General features: G+C 52.8%; 1 protein-coding gene across 2 annotated transcripts; it reads right to left on the bottom strand.

Moving 5' to 3' along the window:
* Positions 1 to 4556: 4556 nt before the first annotated feature.
* Positions 4557 to 20031, bottom strand: LOC123377816 (programmed cell death protein 1-like). 2 transcript variants are annotated; one of them, XM_045031113.1, is made up of 5 exons: positions 19899 to 20031; positions 11702 to 12031; positions 8890 to 9039; positions 7465 to 7499; positions 4557 to 6195 (listed from the first exon to the last, which is right to left on the bottom strand). In XM_045031113.1, exons 1-5 carry the CDS (start codon positions 19969 to 19971, stop codon positions 6001 to 6003), a joined length of 783 nt encoding a protein of 260 aa, XP_044887048.1. In that variant the 5' UTR covers positions 19972 to 20031; the 3' UTR covers positions 4557 to 6000. The 2 variants fall into 2 exon arrangements, with proteins under 2 accessions (XP_044887048.1, XP_044887049.1); XM_045031114.1 differs by having other exon boundaries at positions 4557 to 6192.
* Between the last annotated feature and the right edge of the window lie 886 nt (positions 20032 to 20917).

Raw genomic sequence — 20917 nt, 5'->3', positions numbered from 1 at the left:
CCAAATCCAGAGCCAGGCACAACTGCAGCCCTGAGCTCAGGGAATGGTCCTTCTGCGTGCGGGAAGGAGCCAGGTCTGTCCAGCGCCCAGCATAATGTGGCCTCCCATCCCAACTGGCACCCGGAAACGCCAAAGTCATAGAAATAAGAAACAAGGCCACGGGCCCCTCCCACCCGCACCAGCCAGCAGAGCCTGCAGGATGTGCAGTGGAGAGCAGGTGGGGCTCTCCTCGAGGCGCATCAGTGAGGCCATGGCCAGACCTCCAGCAAAGATGCTGCTACCGGCAGCAAGTTCTGGAAAGGAGAGACCGCTGTTCTGAATGACAGCAAGGAGCACTGCAGGACTTTACCTCCCTGGGTGTCTTACGCCATCCTGCCCTGTGCAAGCAGGTTGGCTGAGGAACCCCCTGTGAGGGGTTGGATCATAGAAATCGCCTTGGGGCTGCCAACTGATGGGCCAAGACTCCTTCTGCCCCTGCTTTCCTGCTCTGGCAGCTTGGGACTTCAGTGCCCTGCTTGGTTTGAGCCAGACCCAGAGCCTGCTGCAAACCCAGACCCAAGTCTGAACCACGTCCTCTAACAGCTGTGGGCTTAACTGAAAGCAGCTTGAGAAGTGTTCCTGCCTTTAACACTCACATGCCCAGCTCCCAATGGGGTCCAAACCCCAAATAAATCTGTTTTACCCTCTATAAAGCTTATACCAGGTAAACTCATAAATTGTTCACCCTTTATAACACTGACAGAGAGATATGCACAGCTGTTTGCTCCCCCAGGTATTAACACATACTGAGTTAATTAATAAGTAAAAAGTGATTTTATTAAATACAGAAAGTAGGATTTAAGTGGTTCCATGTAATAGCAGACAGAACAAAGTGAATTACCAAGCAAAATAAAACACACAAGTCTATGCCTAATACAGTAAGAAAACTGAATACAGATAAAACCTCACCCTCAAAGGTGTTCCAGTGAGCTTCCTTTTACAGACTTGTCTCAGTCCAGCAATCACTCACCCCCCCTGTGGTTACTGTCCTTTGTTCCAGTTTCTTTCAGGCAGGGGTCTCAAACACGCGGCTCGTGGGCTGCATGTGGCCCATGGAGTTATTTGCTGTGGCCTGCCAAGCTCCCTGCGGCCCCCCGCCCGAGTTATTTCCTGCGGCCACCAAGCTCCCTTCACCTGCCACCCCCCTCCCCCTCAGCGTGCTGCATCCCCGCTCCTCTGCTTACCTTCAGGTGCTTCCCGCTGCCAAACAGCTGTTTGGCGGCGCTTAGCGCTTTCCAGGAGGGAGGGGAGAGGAGCGGGGAGCCACATGCTCAGGGAAGAGGCGGGGTGGGGGCAGGGATTTGGGGAAGGGGTTGGAATAGGGGCAGGGAGGGGTCGGAGTTGGGGTGGGGACTTTGGGGAAGGGGTTGGAATGGGGGCGGGGAAGGGGTGGGAAGAGGCGAAGCTGGGCGGGGCCTCATGGAAGGAGTGGAGTGGGGGCGGGGCCGGGGGCAGCAGGGGGTTGTGATGTGGCCCTCGGGCCAATGTCCTAGTAATCATGTGGCCCGCGTGGTCATTTGAGTTTGAGATCCCTGGGTATCCTTTGGGGTGGAGCTGCTATCTCTTGAGCCAGCTGAAGACAAAATGGAGGGGTCTCCTACGGGCTTAAAGAGACTTTTTCTTGTGGGTGGAGACCCCCTCCTCTCTCCTATGAAAAGTTCAGCTCCAAGATGGAGTTTTGGAGTCACATGGGCAAGTCACATGTCCATGCATGACTCAGTTTTTACAGGCAGCAGCCATTGACCACGTGCTATCTTGAATGTCTCCAGGAAGACTTCTTATGTGGATTGGAGCCTTCCAAGATCCATTCTTCGTTAAGTGTTTCTTGATTGGGCACTTAATTTGCACAGTCCTTTCTCAGGAAGCTGACCAAATGCTTTACTAAGGCTACTTAAAAATCAAGCAAGTACACAGCCAATCTTCATAACTTCGAATACAACAATGACACACGCATACAAATAGGATGAATAGATTCAGTAGATCATAACTTTTACAGAGATATGTTATGGCATATGTAGCCTAAAACATACTCCAGTTATGTTATATATATATTCATAAGCATATTTCCATAAGGCTTTATGTGGTGCACCGTCACACCCCCTGTTCCGCTGCTGCTGAAAGCCACACAAGCCCAGTGTCCTGTCCCACGCTAGTGGCTTGTCTGTAAAGAGGATAAGAGCCTACTACTGCTATTACTAATGGAGTTTCTCCTTTAGCTGAAGTAGTTGAGGCTTGTGCTTTTAGCGTCAGGGGAGCCATGATACTAGCACTTCATTCCTTGTGCCCAGAATATGGCTCAAACTTCCTTAAACTACCCCTGAGCTCTTGCCAAACACCCTTGTTTTCCAGGAGGCCATTTCTTTCTGGCCTCAGCCCCACCAGGCTGTGTTTTCTTGGCAGGTAGAAAGCACAGTGAGATGTAAACAAGCACCTGGCAAGGTCCATCCACAAACACACGTGTGTGCTCAGCAAACCGCAGCACACGACCTGCGACTGCGCGGCCAGTGACACCTTGAAGCTCCGATTCCTCTCTCTGCTATGGAGGCAGAGTGGAAAAAGTGAACCAGTCCCGAGGCTGCATCTAGAAAGTGTCAGGTCTTACGGGAAAGCGAAAAACAAAACTGCTGACTGAGTTAGCACTTCACCCCCGCTGCCTCCACATCTTCTGTGCTGTTCTGATGCACTCAGCAAATATCGCCTGGGCTCGCTATTAAAAGCAAATGGCTGATGCTTATCAGAGCTCTTTCAGTTTGGTGACTTGGCTCCAGTCTTCAGGTCTGCGCCTACAGAGCTTAGCTCATGCAAGAAGCCCTTCGTGGCTTGGCTCCAAGGAGGCTGTTCACACACACTCAAGTGGGAGTGGAGCAGCGTCCTCAGTCCGGTTTGAGATCAGACCACACAATGTTGCAGGCACTTTGGAGGACAGGCTCAGGATTCAAAATGATCTTGACAAATCAGAGAATTGGTCTGAATTCATCTAGATGGAATTTGACGGAGACAAGTGCACTTAGGAAGGAAAAAGCAAATACACAGCTACAAAATGGGGACTAACTGGCTAGGCGGATCTGGGGTTCTAGTGGATCACAGATTGAATATGAGTCAACAGTGTGATGCAGTAGTGAGAGAGGCTGGTACCATTCTGAGGTGTATTAACAGGAGTGTTATGTAAGACCCAGGAGTAATTGTCCTGCTGAACTCAGGACTGGGGAGGTCCCAGCTGGGGTACTGTGCCCATTTCTGGGTACCACACGTTCAGAAAGCTGTGGATAAATTGGAGAGAGTCCAGAGAAGAGCAACACAAACGATAGAAGATTTAGAAAAGCTGACCTATGGGGAAAGGTTAAGAAAACAGGGCATGTTTAGTCTTGAGAAAAGAAGACTGATGGGGGATATGTTAAGGGCTGTTCTAAAGAGGATCAGCTTAGGCACCGCAAGCCTGGGAGGCGGGAGAAGTGAAGCAGCCACGGCGTGATCGGGGAGGAGGCAGGGCAGGGGTGAGCTGGGGCGGGGAGTTCCCCTGCGTGCTGCCCCCCCTTACTTGCTGCAGGTGGCCCTCCCCGTGCTCCCCTGCCCCAGCTCCCTCCGCCTAAATGCCAGCGGCAACCAGGGCGGCTGAAGATCCGGCCGCCGTGGTCGCTGCCGAAGAAAATGCCGCCCCCCAAATCCTAGCACCCTACGCAACCTCCTAGGTCGCCTAAATGGTTGCACCAGCCCTGAGAGCAGCCCATTGCAGCTAGCTGGTGGCCCCCCATCAGCTCCCCGCTCCCCTAAACTCCCTGTGCAGCAGCTGCCTGCGGTTCAGCTGTGTCCCTCCCCGCACTGCCATATGCTGCTCCTCCCCGAGACTCCTGCTTGCTGTGCCGGGGGAAGGGGGGAAGAGGAGGCTAATGTCAGGGTGTCTCCCCCTGCTCCTGTGCCCCACTTACCTCATCTTCCATAGAGCAGGGGAGACACACGACATAGCTGCGGTCTCAGGAGGTCTCAGCAGGCTGATTTAATGAACAAGGCAGTGTACTTAAGCCTGGGTCAGCTACTTAAAGGGGAAATGCGCATTTTTTCTCTCACGCACAGGGTGTGTGTCTCTGTCTGCCCTCCCTCCTTTCCTGCTGCCTCGTAGAGTGTTGTGAGAGTTAACCCTTGAAGGCTCAGTCAATTGCTAGTTCATTTAGCAGCAAGGCATTCCCTGGGAAATATCCCACCCTCTGACTCCTCCACCTCAACCAAGCTTCACAATCAGCATCGCTGTGTACCAGTATTATATACTTATATACATATATATAATACTGGTACACAGTGATGATGATTGTTATATATATTCTTTTGTCTGGTGAAAAAAAAATTCCCTGGAACCTAACCCCCTCATTTACATTAATTCTTATGGGGAAATTAGATTCGCTTAACATTGTTTCGCTTAAAGTCGCATTTTTCAGGAACAGAACTACAATGTTAAGTGAGGAGTTCCTGTATTAGTCCAGAAGCAATAAACAAAACTGAAGATAAAGTTAAAGCTTCTTTTTATTCACAAAGACCTTCGACCACTTCAGTGTAAACTCCTGGGGCCTGATCCCCCTGTTGCCGAAGCTAAGGGCAAAGCATCCACTCAACAGGATCAAGCCCTCAGGTTGACCGTGAACCCCAGGAGCGACACCTTCCTGCTCCGACAGCCCCATTGATTCCGGCAGGGCTGGTCGAGAAGGAAGCTGCTCCAGAGTGCGCGTCACAGCTTCACAGTCTCTGTGCCTCACTAGAATCGCTCGGTGTTCTTGCCCTCTCCTCCACCCGTGCACGGCTCGGATTTCCACCTGATTTGGTTTCAATCCGGCTCCATCCACCCGGAGCTCTTAAATTTCAAGTGCAATTATGTGACACTACAGAAGAAAAAAACCACATTACAGTACATTTCCCATTAGTCTTTTTAAATAAACACTTACATGCAATGCAGCTTCTCACACAAAGCTAGGAGAAGCCCCTAGCTCGGTACAGTACAGAAGGAGCAACCTTCTCCTGTCCACTGCACCCAAGAAGACCCACTGATTTCAGCTGGGTGCTGCAGCTCTCGTGACAATTAGAACCCACCAGAGCTGCAATCTGTTTCATAGTATCCTTTTACACTGCAGCCACTGGCGTGCATTCACAAATTTCTCCCAATGTTAAGATTTCTTAGTAGGGTCAAACCCAGCAGGAAGTCAAAAGAGGCAGGTTTGTGCTCCGTTTGGCATGGCTGGGGAGGCCAAGGACTGAAATGTCAGTGCTGCATTAGTTTATCTGTGAGGTGGCAGCTTGTATCCCTAGCCCGTAAGCAAGGCAGAACTGGGCTCTAACGGTCTGTGGTAGCGTATTCCAGCAGATGCCCCTGCATCCACCTTCTAGCCCTAAATATCCCATCCTTTCCCACCGGTTTACCTTCTCCCCATCCTTTAGACCCAGCTTTGCCATCACCATCCTAATGAATGAGGAGGACTGGCAAGGCTTCTCTTTGGAGCCCAGCATCACTGGCCAATAGGGTAACTGCTGAGTGACACACGACTCTACCTCTTTCCCTCGACCCCACCCCCAAGGGATGGATCATGCTGCCTCCTGCAGCGCAAGAAACCAAGGACCGGGAATGAACGTGGCTCTCCACCACGGCAGCACAGGGCTCAAACCACATGTCCGTTAGTCCAGACCCTCAAGCGTGTTCTGACTGCACGTCTTCCTTAGCCGCAAACAATTGCTTGCGACCTGCTGGAGGAGGGAAGGACCCCGAGGAAGGCTGCCGTAAAATGTCAGTCATTCGAGCGGCTGTCTGATACGGAGAAGAAGGAGAGTGGGGGCTGCCGTACAACCAGGCGCAGCGTGTACAAATAGTGCAGATGCTGCCACCAGGCCTTCCTGCCCGAAAGCCTCTGAGAAAGCTGTAGAGAGACGACAAAACAGAAGGAGAAGCACGATTGGCCTCCTGACCCATCAGCGGGGCTGCGCTCAGATTTGACAGGTCCTCTGGTGTTTCGTTTTCTTCCCCCTTTCTGGGGTGACAGGCTTCTCTTCAGGGAACACGATGACGGCATATTCTGTGTTGTCAGGTGGGTAACTCTCCACCGGAGCCTCGGTGTGCTCATCCTGCTGGAATTCCAACACGCCATAATCCACCGTGTACGTCGTCACCTGTTCTTTCTGCTGCGCAAACAACAGGAGGGAGCGTTTTTACTAAGAGTCACAGCCTCACACGCCTGGCTTCTCTATGTACCCCACACGCAGGCACACACAGGCACACACTGGCACACGCAGGTGCACTAACACAGATTCAGACCTTTTAAGGCCACTGTGACCGGCCATTCTGACCTCCCATAGAGCACAAGCCATAGGATCTCAACCAGTAATTCCTGCCTCAAGCCCAGAACTTCTCTTTGAGCAGGAGGGTATGTTTTTAAAAGCCTTGATTTACAGACACTCTGAGATGGAGAATCCACCACCTCCCCAGGTAGATGGCTCCAGTGGTTAATGACCCTGAATTAAAAACATGCACCTGGCTTCTGGTCTGGATTGGTCTAGCTTCAGCTAAGTAGGTACTTACAGACCGTGATCAAGTTACCTCTTAACCTCCTCTTGGATAAACTAAATAGACTGAGCTTCTTTAGTCTCTCGCTATAAGGCTTTACTAGAGAGCAACCAACTCTATGAAACCAGCATGGCCGCAGCCAAAGCACCTTGCCCTGTAATCCCATCAGCTCTCACCAACTCAGAGGATTGGACTTGGCTAGTAACTGGACGGGGCGTCTGCAAGGGACAGGGGGTGCTAGTGATTTCACAGGGAGCTCTCCTCTGCGCGTCAAGGCTGGCCCAGGTGCCCCAGCGTGGCAGTCGGACACACCGTGCACCGGGGGGTGCCACCCTTGGGGCCTGACATACAATCAAGGTCCACACACCCATGGCCCTTTCATCAAAAGGAGGGACGTTAATCCAGTTGTCTCGGCCCAGCTCCAGCTCAGAGAATTGCTTTCTCCCCTGGCTGTTTCCAATGCAATATTCTGCGCTGTGCTAGGGGGCTGCTGAGCACTGACACCACATTAGCGATCCGCATCAGAAGCGTTTGTGTCACTGCTCAGAGTGCGTGGGGGCTCTTTGGGGACAAAAGGGGCCATATAAATAGACAGTCAATCCATTACGATTATTGATATTAATGATACATTGGCTGCAAACCAACGTACTTTGGCTGCATCTAAGAGCCTTTCATTCTGTTTCTTTTCTCTCTCTCTCGTTTCTCCCGGTGGCACTGGCCCTTGAAGGACTCGGACTGGGCTGAGGAGCTGTGGCATTGTGCAGTTCTGCCTGCGGCCCTGGCATGGATCTGGGCACTTGCTACCAAAGACCTGACAAGCCCAGGTTCTTTCCCGCCTGGCGACACTCCACAGTAGTGCAGCCGCACGTGAGCGACGGGGAACTTACCAAGAGTGCGTTTTCACGTTGTGGTTTCTGCTGCCCTGCAAAGTAACACCTTTGGTTAGACCAGGCACAGGAGCTGGGCTGCAGTGAACATCACAGGGGGAGTGGGCGTCAGAGTTAGCTTCGCTTCCCGCAGCATTGCAGCTCCCTGCAATCGACTCTGGGGCTGCACAGACTCCACCCCACACCAGCCCCTTCCCCGAGCAAGATCCCACTGGAGGGTGTGCCAGCATCCACTGATCCAGACATAGGTCCCCAAAGCTCCCCTCAAAGCCAGCAGGAGAGTCACCAGCACACGGACTGCAGGGCTGGGCCCGGCGTTCTGGAGCAGAGGCCCACTGTGGGGAGAATCGTGCCCTGTTTTTCTACTCCAACGCTCCGATCATGAGCAACTGATCACTAGGGCCAGACCCTATTATGCTCTATTCAGGTTCTTATCCCATGAGCATGAGTGAGGGAGCTGAGCTCCTGGATCCCAGCCACCAGCCCAGGTATCCAGACGGGAAGAGCTTTGCTGGGACTGGCGGGCTGGAATCTCCTCACAGGTCTCCGGGAAGCAGCCGGGCATCTCCCTGGCCACACTACACCTTCAGTTTCTGGTAGCCAGCAGCCAGCGTTCTGCCTGCCACCAGCCGGTGGATACACAATAAATACGCCCCCGCTCTGCTAGCCAAGGCTGCAGCAGGCTCATCAAGTCCAGCCACCGCTGGACGGGGACAGAGCGCCGCACCGAGTGGCTGTGGGGCCGATGGACCGGCCAAGCCTTGCCTGGCTCTGGCTGAGCCGAACATCTTGGGAGCCTGCACTCAGACAGCCCTGCCCACCGTGGAAGGGGAGCATGGAGGGGAGCTCTGGGAGGCACGACCCCCACTCCAATGGGAGGGCACCCACCACACCTTCCCTTGGGACCACACAGCCAGCTTCATAGGCCACGGCCCCACCCAACCCAATCAGGGAGCCGGGCATGGGCCTGCGGGGCTGGGGGCTAACTGCCCTTTATACGGGGGCTCCAGGCAGGAGGAAGGCTCCTCAGACCCTCCGCCCCACTGGCCCTACAATGGGCCGAGCCAACCTAATGTGGGGCTGGGGGAATGTCAGAGATTTGGGGCCCAAGCCTGGGAGGCGCTGAGTGGAGCCAGGGGGAATTTCACCCGAGTTAACATCGTGGAAGGGCCTCAGCGTTCAGCCTGCCGAGCTCAATGGCACTCAGCACCTCTCGGGATGGAGGCAGAATGGCCGAGCTAGCCCTCCCGTCCACAGCGGCCCTGTCGGGTCCGTCTATACCAGCCTCTGCTCACCACAGGCCCTGAGCACCCCTCCTGTCCCCCACCCCTTTTTCTCCAGCTAGCCCTGGCTATCCCCCAATGGAGGCACCGGTGGGGAAGGGCTACCGACTGTCAGGGCCGCGCTCGCCCTGCCACGACGCACCTCCCGTCCGGCGCGTGATGATGAAGAGCACGTAGGTGATGAGCCCAAGCAGCACGGCCCCAGCGATGATCAGGCCAATGATGACTGGCACTTTAAAGTCGTCCACCGGGTCGTCAACAGTCACGCTGGGAACAGTGGTGGGAATTCCTTCTAGGGAATTGCAAAGAAAAAAGAAGAAACGCTACAGTCTCTGTAAAATACAAAGCAAACCAGGTCCTCTCCTCCAGCACGACAAGCCGCCCACTCTGCCTCCGCACAGAGGGGCCACGGCCCCGCCTCAGCACCACTGATGTGTCGCTTGCACCCGTGGCTGGAGTTAACAGCTCTTAGGGGAGCCCTACACCCGTTGAGTTTCAACCTGTGGCGTAAGCAGGACTTAACTGGTGTTCCCGGCTCGCACCAGCCGGCTGGACAGAGGTGAATTTCACAGTTTGTCAGACCTGGCACTGGTGCTGTCGTCACACCGTGGGGTTGTGTGACGGGACTGCCTGTGATAGCGGGGGAATGGACTCAATGACCCAGCGTCTCCCTTCCAATCCTGTCTTCCTAGATCTCTGATTCTCATCTGTACAGAGCCACCCAGTCAGTCCAGGCCCCCTGCTTAGCTCCAGCTTCTATTTCATTTGAGCAAAACAAAGGCAAGGGGAAACGTGTGTACTCAAAATAATGCAGTGCCCCCTCCCCCATTCGATCTGGTGGTTCGGGGTAATAGGGTCAGTGGGAAGAGGCTCTGGCTGAGTGTAAGACTGTGTAACAAACTGGTGGCCACATATGTACAGGCACCATCCGTCAATATTAGCAGCCAAACCCAGAACCTTTGCACCCAACACACATCTGTATCAGCTGAGATAAGAACATAAGAGCGGCCACACGGGGTCAGACCAAAGGTCCATCTAGCCCAGTATCCTGTCTGCCGACCGTGGCCAATGCCAGGTGCTTCAGATGGAATGAACAGAACAGGGCAATTATCAAGTGATCCATCCCCTGTCGTCCAGCTTCTGGCAGTCAGAGGCTTAGGACACCCACAGCATGGGATTACATCCCTGACCATCTTGACTAATAGCCATTGAGGGACCTCAGAGATACAGGTGTAAACCCATTAGCTGTGTGTAAGTAGGAGGCTGTCAGAGTCACTTGAGTTGTTTGCCAGAGGGGCACATAGTCACACGGACTAAGGCAATTACAACTGCTAGATTTGGGGAGTGGGGGTGGGGGATTTAATTCACAAAACAAATTGAAATGTTTCCATTTCGCAGGCTCCAAATGGCCTCTTCTCTCTCTCTCTCTCTCTTTTTTTTTTTTTTGCAAAAACTTTCATGACATTTTCAAATCAAAAAGATTCCTGAAGTGGTCGCTGACGTTGTTTACTGACAAACATGCTTTAGGTGAGCATAAAAGTCCCCCCATGTTTTGACAAACAAGAGAATGCTTATAACCATTTCAAAGACCGTTTCTATGTTTTCCATCAAAACCATCACCAAAAACGGTTTTTCACAACATTTTGCCTTTCTTAAACAGGCCACTTTTGACCCCAAAAAATGGGATTGAAAAGTTTCATCCAGCTCTAGAGTAAAGGTATTGCACTCTGACACGGCAGGGGGGCTGGAACAATTTGTACAGTGGAGGTGCTGAGAAACACTGAACCAAACTGTAAACCCTGTATATAATGGAAAGCATTTGAAGGCAGGGGGTGCAGGGGGGCTGCACACACACACCCCCGCAACCCTAGTTCCAGCACCTATGTTACATGGTGAGCTCTGTGGGGCAGGGACCAGCTTTTTGATCTGTGTCTGTACAGCACCTAGCACCATGGAGTCCTGGCCCATGATGGGGGCTCATCCGTGCTTCCATAATAGAATAATAGTCCCTGCTCATCCCATGCATCTTAGATCTCCAGGAGTTCAAACTCCACCTGCAGTACCCTTTTCTAGTACAGATGCATAAATACAGACATCAGGGTTGTCGGGGGCATGAGCCTTCGGCATCCAGAACATGCAACTTAAAGGAGCTGGGCTTTAGCGGAAGGGCGAGAGATGCTGACGGACTCGGGCTTCCACCTCCCTGGTGACTGTGCTGTCGGGAAGTATGCGGCCATGGGGGAGAGGCCCTTACAGCGGCAGCAGATAATTAGCTGGGGTGGGACAGTAAAATGAGAAAACAGCCCTGGCCGAGTGACCGCTGCCGGGGGAAATGCCACGGTTTATTATTTCTGCAGCACCGTCACTGTGCACCGGGTGCTTGATGTGGGTCAACTCTCCCGCACCAACTTGCTTTCAGTTACCCGCAGGGAGCGCAGTGGGGCCTGCCCCAGCGCAGATCTGGCCTTGATTCAGGTCAGCTGCTGGAAATGTGGCCGTGTGGTTTGTAAATGTCACACCAGAGACCGTTACTACTTTCACTCTGGCCAGGAAATCACATGTTAGTGTCTAGCCCTGGGGGCCGAGGTGCCTTTGGGTGCTACCGTAATATATTGGTTGGAAAGAGGAGCCCCGACGTAGGCCCTGCAGAGCAGCAGGCGAAGGCTCTGGCTGACCACCAGCAGAAGCGAACTCTGCAGCCAGAGATGCTGATTGATTTGAGCAGCTGGGAACCGCCCAGTCTAACCTAGCTCCTTAGGGCATCCGGGGCGGGGTGGGGGGGATTCTGGACTGGAAATATCAGTCAGCCCACAGGCCAACAGAGCATTGTAGCAAATCTTCAGCCCCTCCAGCAGAGGGCTGCAGCAGACACCCATACAAGCTTCAGAGGGGGAGCCGTGTTAGTCTGGTTCTGTAGAAGCAGCAAAGACTCCTGTGGCACCTTATAGACTAACCTGTAACTTTGAGCAGGGACGCATTGCTTTCCACCACTTTACTGGGCGAGGAGAAAGCGATCAGCCCGCAGAAGTACTCGCCGCTGTCATTCTCGTTGAGGTACCGAATCTTTATCTCAACAGAAGAGGTATGGTTGACAAGGAGGAATTTCTCTTGGTTTTTATGTTCATTCCCATTAAGCTCGGCAATTTTTTGTGTGTGACTGGAATTGATCTTTTTGTACCAGTTTAAACTATAATCAAACTGAGGGAAGTTCGCCGTGGAGATATTGCAGAAGAAGCTGGCTGTGTCGCCTGCGGGCATGGATAGGGTCTCCGGGGAAAACGTCACTGTTTCAGAGAAAGGAAAGAAACAAAGAACAGGACACGGTGATCAGCAGGAGCCAATGCACTGATGGGCCTCGCAGGCACATTGCACAACCATTATTATTTATTTATTCTTTGTATTACCGTCGCATCCAGCAGCCCTAGGGCTGAGCCAGGCCCCCCTGCACTGGGTGCCCTACAAACGCAGAACAGACAATGATTGATAGCCTGGTAGCCCCTAGAGGCTTCAGTCAAGGATCAGGGCCCTGTCGTGCAAGGTGCTGTACGAATGAGTAGAACAAAGGTCGTTCCTTCCCTGGAGTGTTTGGATCTTTGGCCTTTCCCAATCCCCCCACCACTAAAAGCAGAGGGAGGATCCAGCCCCAATGTATGTGCTTTCTGACAGCCTGAGGAACCGTTAACCATGGGTATGCTCCAGCGCAGCAAACATTGCTCCCCTTAGACAAAAGGAAATTCAACCCCTGTCCCTGTTGTGCCTGTCTCACAGGGACTGGGAAGGTCTGTGCAGTCCTTGCTGGGGATGCTGCATTCTCAGTCTATGCCTGAGCCTCCTACAGCAAAGGTGCACAGAGAGGCAGTGTGATTCAGTGGGTAGCGCTCTAGACTGGGACTCAGAAGAGCTGGGTTACATTCCTGGCTCTGCCACTAGTGGGTTGGGTGACCTTGGGCAAGTCACTTGCCTCAGTTTCCCCCTCTGTAAAATGGGAATAACGATCCCTCTTTTTAAAAGGGCTTTGACACCGACCGATAGAAGAGTGTTGTAAAGCCTCGGGAAGATGAAAAGTGCTGCACAGGTGTAATTAATTGGTTAATTTATTACTGACTCATTATTATCAGACAAAAAGGTGTAGTGAATCTAAGAGGTGATTACTGCTCTGTCTCCTCCATGCTGTGTGTGCAGAGCACAGAATTTAAAGCTAAAACATTTAGCATTGATTCTTTTCCTTGTTTGTCAGCAGTATGCGGCCCACGCAGAGTCTAGGAAATTTACAAGGGCTTCACCTTCCCCCGCCTCATTGGCAACTGGCTGTTCTGAAACCCTGTGGGCACGGAGGGCTTGGAAACCTCCCAGAGAGCTCCGTGTCCTGCGGAGTTCCCGATGAGTGGGGCACACTCGGGTGTCTCATGCCAGGCCCTCAAAATCTCTAGTCACTGTTGCAGATCTTTGCCAGAATTCAAAGGTATGTATTACCTGTTTGTTGTGTCTACCTTCTCAAGTGGAAGCTCTTTATCTGTATGTACCGCAAAGCCCTGCTGGCCTAAAGCCATTGAAATCAATGGGATCTTGACAGCAAAGGGTCTGGTATTGGTGCTAAATATCTAGCTAATGTTTGGTAATAACTGTTCTAATAAATGTTTATTCGGGGCCTGACTTGGCTCTCGGTTGCACCCACTTGACCGCAGAGGAACTTCCAGCTGTTTCATATGAAAATTAGGATCTATTTTTATACCAGGTTAGTCATCCTTTCTGTGGCTGATTTTGCCTCTGAAAGCCAGCAGGTGAAACTGACGCAGAGTCGATTTACGGGGTGGGATGGGGGCATAACTGATTGTGTGCCTGATTCAAATCAGGGTGCGTGAAGTTATCCTGCCTGCTCTGAGAAGCCCGCGTGGCTAGTTGGAAAGGTTCTCGTGTTGCCTCATTTGTCACTCTCTGTCACCTCTTCTCTTAGCCGGGTGTTGAAGGGGTAATAACACAATCAACTCTGTAGCAATGGACTGATGCCCTAACCTCCGAATTCTGGGTCGTAGCGTATCTGTGCTTGGCCCGTGGTCGTCAGCTGCATGGACTGGGCCAACGATTGAGGGGAGAGCGTGGCCTGTGGCGTCACCGCAGGACTGAGGCAAGTGATGACTCGAGGATGCAGAGAGGCAGACAGTGGACTCTAGATCATACCCACAGACCCCCTAGGGCCAAAGCTTTCTCAAGTGAATAGTTATTTTAGGCGCCCGACTATAGACACCTTCAAGGCACCTGATCTTCAAGTATGGAGCAGCCCGACGCAGAGAACTCTCATGCGGCTGGCCACGGCTGTGCCTCAGTTTCCCCCTCAGGTAACCCAAGTGCTCTACGCCAGGCTCTCTTGCTTCAACTATACCCGTCCTTGGGGACAGTTCATTAAAAAACATGATGCAAATAAGCCCATAACCTCCAGTCCCAATCACTATCCATTTCCAATACGCCGTATAAGCCGTCTTTAAAACTCAAGAGACCTTATCCCTCAATGGCCACCTAACCCCGGCCGGCATCTTGGACCATGGCCGGACTCTCTGTAAGTCCTTGTCTTTTCCTCTGGCCTGGGACAGCCACCCCAGTCCTTCTCATCAGACTGCAACCCTGCTCTTCCCAACGGGAACCCCTCCCTCTCCCAGCCGAGCATCCGTCACTCCCCCTGACCCTCTCCCAGTTCCTTAGGGTCCAGCGCTCTAGCCCTGGAGAGAGCAACAGTCACCTCCTCCGCTGTCTCCTGCCTTCTCCCAGGTCCCAAACACGCCGTCTCTGGCAGCTCCCATCTCCAGCCTTTCTTCTGCTGCCTCTGTCTCACCAGGTCTCTCTGGCACCGGGACCATCATGCCGCAGTCCCAGGGGGCTCTAGTAGTCACTCCCAGGGATCTTCCTGCTTCTGGCCTCTCTCTCTATACCCAGCGAGTACCCCACATCTGTTCTCTCCCTGCCCCCTTTCCAGACTGACTCTGTGCCCTGATTCACCCAGAGGCCCCACGGGCCTCCTCTTATAGCCCATTGGGGCCAGCACTGGCCCAGCACAGGTGCACTGGCCCTGCTTCTTAAAGTTGCACTGGCCCCTTCACCCCCTCCCCAGTCTTGGCCTGTATCCATTCCTGTCACCTTGCTTGCCTCACCCACCCACTGCTTCTTGCCTCAGCCTCAGTAGTGAAGTGTCTGGGGCAGGAGCTGTCTTTCCACTGAATATTTGCGTAGGGCCTAGCAGAAGGGGGACGTCTCTCTGACTGTGTGTTTCTAAGCACTACTGCAACCACAGCGACACCAATCGTAATCATCACAATCATTCTAAAATATCATTTTAAATAAAGTGTTAACTGGCCCCATCTGCCCCCGTCCCCTGCGATCATTAATAACCTGTCTCAAGTGCCTCAACCCTGGAGGGATCGCCCCAAAGAATCAGAGCAAGAGCTGAACCTCCCGGGGAACTGCAGTCCTCAGCCACTCCCCTGAGACTGCCGGCAACTGTGTCAGACGTGCCCGCCAGGCCCTGGACTGAGACCACCAGCTCCTTTCCCTGAGGCCACCCAGCTGCTGGCGGACAGTGACCAGCCTGTGACTTGAACTCACTGCCTAGCAGAGAAAGGCTCCATCCCTGTGGGAGCTCCCCTGTGACAAAGTGGGAATTTTTTGTAACATGAAGCCTATGTGTGCCTCAGTTTCCCCCTATGTTAGGCATTGCTACCCAGCAAAGGGGAAAGAATTAAGCTGGCTCTCAGGACAGACTTAGAGACATAGGTGTCGCTGAGCTGCCTGAACAAACTGCATGGCTCATTCAAAGAACTGGCCGAGGCCAAATCAGATCAATGGAAAATGCAAGAAGACAATGGAAAACCCCAATGGGCAGCATACTCACACCTAGCAATCAATGACCCAGATGCTCCTGTTCCCTAAATATGAGCGATACCCACCCGTGTGCCCATCTGCATAGAGGTGCCCATTCTGGTCTTGGCTCACTAGTGTTTATCGGCAGGGCATCCGTGCACAAGGGCTGTGAACTCAGCATGGCCTGGCCTGGAGAACAAAGGGCTGAGGGATGACTGGCAGGGAATAAAGAGCTGGTTTCTGGCTCTCTGCGATGCTGGCAGACCAGGTGCCAGCTCATGCCAGGATCCCCATGCCTGACAGGTACAGGGCTGGAACCATCACGCTCCCCTGTGTGTTAGGAGCGTTAAAATAGGTGTAAGAATTATAAGAATGTGTTTCGACTTTATTGTATGCTGGTGAGGCGCTGCCTGCATTAATCTCACTTATAACATCCGCACCCCATAGCGTAAGGCAATATTTGTGTTGTGAGCCTCTGGGGCTGTGTAAATCACCAGACAGGAAAGAGACATGAACTAGTATAAAGTGCTGATCTCTACAGAAGGTGTTATGCCCTGCCCAGCTTTTAGCATTAAAAAGGGCAAAAGACTCAGTTGTCCTGCTCTTCCCCCCACACCCTGCATGGCGAGGAGTCATGCAAGGGAATTCCTCCCACCAGCAGAGTTTGCAGCCCCGAGCTTATGGCAGGAGGGGGAGAAAAACCCCAAAGAGAAGGAACTGACTATCTCCATGCTGCTTGGGCTCTGGGGGACAAGGTTTTTAGGCACAAGCAAGAGATCCCCAGTGCTTAGCCTGGGGTAGCCATAAAGGACATAGACAGCTTGCTTTTACTATCTTTTGAAACTTAAGATCGTAACCCATTTGTGTATCTATGTTTGCCTGCTTTAGCCTTGTAAAAAACTCTCCTGTTTCCTTTACATGGTTAATAAATCTGTACGTAGTTTATTATGGGATTGTCTTTGGTGTAAGATCTAAGGTGCAATTCACCTGGGCTAAGTGACTGGCAGGGCCGGCTCCAGGCACCAGCCCAGCAAGCAGGTGCTTGGGGCGGCCAAGGGGAAGGGGTGGCACGTTGGGCTCTTCAGCGGCAAGTCCCTCTCGGAGGGAAGGACCGGCCGCCGAAGAAGAAAGCGGCGCGGTGCAGCTGCTGCCGATCGCGATCGCGGCTTTTCTTTTTTTTTTCCCACCGCTTGGGGCGACAAAAACCCTGGAGCCGGCCCTGGTGACGGGTCGTTTGGGTCAGAAAGTAACCTGAATGTTGCTGTGATTCTTGGTGTAAGGGACCATCCATCACAAAGGCAGGTTCACCTGGGTGGCGAGACAGATCGGAGAACCCCAGGGGACCGTCTGTGATTCCATGTTAAGGCTGTGATGGTGCCTGAGGAGTTTACACTTGGCACTTGGTTGGTGAAATCTAAATATAGAACTCACAGCCAGTTTGGGGTTGGGCCCTGCTTCCTGGCAGTCTGCCCTGAGGTTGATACTCACGCTCTCAAGTCATGGCAGGCAGCCCTACACTCTCTCCTGGGACTGACTAAGGAAGTCAGAAAGAGACAGAGCCTGAAAATGGAGCCCACTACAGCTTGGCTGGGGAATTGCTCTGGCTTGACCAGAATGGACGACACTTTCACCTCTATTTCTTTGCGCTAACCCAAGGATTTGGAGTGCTGTGTCCCAGGTGACTAATAAATCCTCCACTGCTTGAGCGTCCCTGCAAACACGAGGTGAGGTGACCTAGTCCCTGAGGAGGGGAGCAGTCCCAACCAGGTGGACTCACTGAGCAGAGTTCCTCAGTCTAGGAAGCAGTCAGGCAGCCTGGCCAACTCTGAAGGAAGAGTGGGACCCTTGGGGGGTCTGGCACATTAAAGGGGTCCCTCCCAGAGACTGTTCAGAAGCTGGGACAGCGTGTTCAACGCACTCATGCAAGGATGCCCAGCTGGTAAACACCAGTGAGCCAAGAACAGAACGGGCACCGCCTTGCAGACGGGCACACTGGTGGGCCGTGCTCGTATTTAGGCTACAGGAGTGTACAGGGCTGCAGCCATTTGCAGCATGTCTCTAGGGACATTAACGTTAACCCGGCCATTAATTAACATTTGACATGGCCTATTTTATGATCGTATTTTAACTGCTTATGAGCATCATTGGCAAAATGTTGGAGAGGCAATGGCTTTATATACACAAGTCCAGACTGTGAACCCTTTACTTCCATTGACTGAAGCCAATGGGGCTAAATTCATTGGGAGGAAGAGATTCACAGTCCACCCCACAATTATTGTCATTAATTACTGATAATAAACGTCTTGGGCGCTTTCCCCAATAAATCTCTCTATCCAGATTAGAGCCGGTCTTGAGCCTGTCTAGATGGCAGTGTTTGAAATCCAGATCTAAATCCAGATTTTTGACTCGAGTCTCTTACTCACACAGCTTGAGAGACAGACGTTAAATTAATGGTCTTTCTGATTTCCCAGGAAAAAGCAGTAACAGGGCGTTTCTCTCACAGATTACAAGAGCCAGTGATCCGATCTGACAATCCCCTTGAAAGCCCCAGAGATTAATAAATATATAAATCCCTTTTATTAAACACAGAAGATCAAAACTTCCTGGGTCCAATCCTGAATGCTGGCACACAATTCCCTCAGCTTCTATGGAAATTTCAGATAGGCAAGGAAGTTTACAGAAGTTATGAGGCTTCCTTATGAGATAGGAGATTAGAAGGACAATTGGTCTGTTGTGACACGGCCTATCCCCTGGTTATGAATAAATGACTAAAGACGTTCACATGAGAAGAGACAACTGCGGAATCATTGCAGATTCCCAGAGTTGCTCTTCGAGGCAAGGGCTGTCCTTTTGCTCTGTGACGGGATACTGGTCCAGGACTGTGCGCTAGTGCTACGGTAACACACACATCAGCAGGGGCGGCTCTAGGTATTTTGCCGCCCCAAACACAGCTGGCAGGCTGCCTTCGGCAGGCTGCCTTCGGCGGCTTGCCTGCGGGAGGTCCCCGATCCCGCGGATTCGGTGGCTTGCCTGCGGGAGGTCCACCGAAGCCACAACCTGCCTGCTGCTCTCACGGCAACTGGCAGAGCGCCCCCCATGGCTTGCCGCCCCAGGCACGCACTTGGCATGCTGGTACCTGGAGCCGCCCCTGCACATCATAATAATAATTAATAAGTAGGCAAAGGAGTTTGTTTGGGTTTTGCACGGGTCAGTGTGTTTTAATTTGTGTGGTTGGATTTTATTTGACTTAGAAAATATTAGGCAGGTTTGGGGTTGTTTTTTTTTACAAAATGCAGCTGTTTGTACTGAATGCAGCAGGCAGAGGACTTTATAACCCGACCCTGCTTTTTTTTTTACTAGTTCTAAAACAAAATCCAGAAAGTGCTTGTTTCCAGAACTCATTTTACCACATTTCGAACCCACTGGAGTTCATTTTGGCTCTGCCAGATGTGATTTCTGTGCTTTCGCATGCCTTTGATTTGATTTCTTTTTTCCTTAGCTCGGCCTCGAAGCCAGACAATGACTTTCAGGCCAGAGTCTTTATTGTTCCCGTAGCACAAGGTGCCAGTCACTTACACACGCAGATTTTTGTTTCATTTTTCTCCTCGTGGCATTTTGACTGGGCTTGTCACCTATGGATCTCAGAGTGCTTTACAAATGTGGGTACATCTCGTTAACCCCCTTTTACTGATGGGCCCCCCGGGGCACAGAGGCAGGACGCAGCCTGCCCACACATCAAGTCAGGGACAAAGCAGGCACAGAATCCCAGGTGTGCTGACTCTCAGCCCCATGCTCTGTACCAGCCCATGCCATGTTCCGTTTTCAGAAGATCCCCTGAACAACAATGGATTAAGGGCCTGAACCCCAGAGATCAGACCCTGAATGAAGGGGGCTGTGGGGGGCAGGGGCAGGGACACGGGGGGAAGCTCCAAAAGGTTTTGCCAAACCCAACTTTTAATATTATAACACATCCAGCCGTTCCATTGCCTCCCCTCCGACCATTTGCTTCCCCTTCCACTATTCTCAGGCTTCTCCCTTCAAACTGAACTGTGATGGGGGCCGGATCGGGGCCCCGCATCCACGCCAAACATTTGCGTTTGTTTCTACCCTGGGGGCTCTTCCCGGATGCTGGCAGCCTGGGCATTTCAGGTCCAGCATTTGGCTTTCCTGTCTTCTCGCTGCCAGGGCTGTTTCCACCACTCGCACGGCTCTAAGCCTAGCCGACGCTCCCCGCCGGGCGTAAGCCGCACCGCCTTTGTGTTCAGGAGCACCGTGAGCGTGTCACGCCGCCCAGATACATACCAAGCTGGGAGAGCAGCAGCACTGGCCTGCAGGTCAGCAGCAGCGCACAGATGCCGACCACGATAACGAGCATCGTCCCTGGCGTCGCCTTCGAGGGACCGGGAGCTCTCTGGGGGTCGGCTTCCTCCCCCGCACGTGCGACGCACCAATCAGGATCCAAGCTGCTATGCCTGTGCTGCGTGGCGGGAGGACGCTCCGGGGGCTTGCGTCCTGGCCAGGCCACCTCGTGCCTCGTGTCCCAGCGGCACTGTTCCCCCGGGGGCTGCACGGTAGCCGTCGACTGACTGCAGCCGAAGCAGAAGTGGAAATGAAACGTACCCATCTCGGCTTGAGAGGGAAACCCTCCTTGCCATCCGCCCCCGTCTTTCCCCTCCTCCTTCTCCGACACAGCTCGACAGCTGCGCCCAGCCCTGCTCCCCCTCTCTGCACCCAGGAGCCTCAGCAGGTTCCCACGCGCCATTCACCCGCACAGAAGAGAAAGCGGCATCAGCAGAACGTTAGGGGTCGGAGGCACGAGACCACAAGTGAAGGGGGAGGGGGCCCTGAGCCGCATTTCCTTTGCCACACACTTGACGTCACCCACAGGTTGCTCCTGCCAGGCAAACTGCTCTGCGTTTTCTGCTTGTGACTGGGGGAGCGCTTATCTCTGTATTATTTATTCTGACTTTTTATAGGGCTGGTGACAGCTCCTGGCCTGACAGCCCCAGAGACGGGACTCCTCTGTTTATCCAGACAGCAGATACATCACACTTCCCCTAAGCTCCCACCAGGTCCCCTCAGCCTTTGCCCTTAAGTGGTCACCTCTAGCGGAAAGGGTCTCTCGGACCCCCCGGTCTCCATTTACTCCTTGGCTTCTCCGCTGAGATTCCCAGCTGGGGCATTAGCTCGTGCCAATGGCTCGAGATGGGGACACTTGTCGACGGGGAACTGGAGTGAGGCCACCAGACTCAGTTCACGTAGGCCGAACAGCCATTCGATGGCAGCCATTTTGATTCATCACCCACCTGGCCTGGATTCAG

The sequence above is a fragment of the Mauremys mutica genome, chromosome 9 (assembly GCF_020497125.1).
Source record: "Mauremys mutica isolate MM-2020 ecotype Southern chromosome 9, ASM2049712v1, whole genome shotgun sequence".
Classification (NCBI taxonomy): domain Eukaryota; kingdom Metazoa; phylum Chordata; order Testudines; family Geoemydidae; genus Mauremys; species Mauremys mutica.
This window is presented reverse-complemented; position numbering and strand designations above follow the sequence as displayed.

Excerpts from the sequence above, each read along its gene's own strand:
- LOC123377816 (XM_045031113.1), bottom strand. The coding sequence starts at position 19,971 with ATGCTCGTTATCGTGGTCGGCATCTGTGCGCTGCTGCTGACCTGCAGG. Across the intron at positions 9,040-11,701 it reads GTCCCTGCTCAAAGTTACAG|AAGGAATTCCCACCACTGTT; the intron begins GTTAGTCTATAA and ends GCAATTCCCTAG. Across the intron at positions 6,196-7,464 it reads AACGTGAAAACGCACTCTTG|CAGAAAGAACAGGTGACGAC; the intron begins GTAAGTTCCCCG and ends TTGTTTGCGCAG.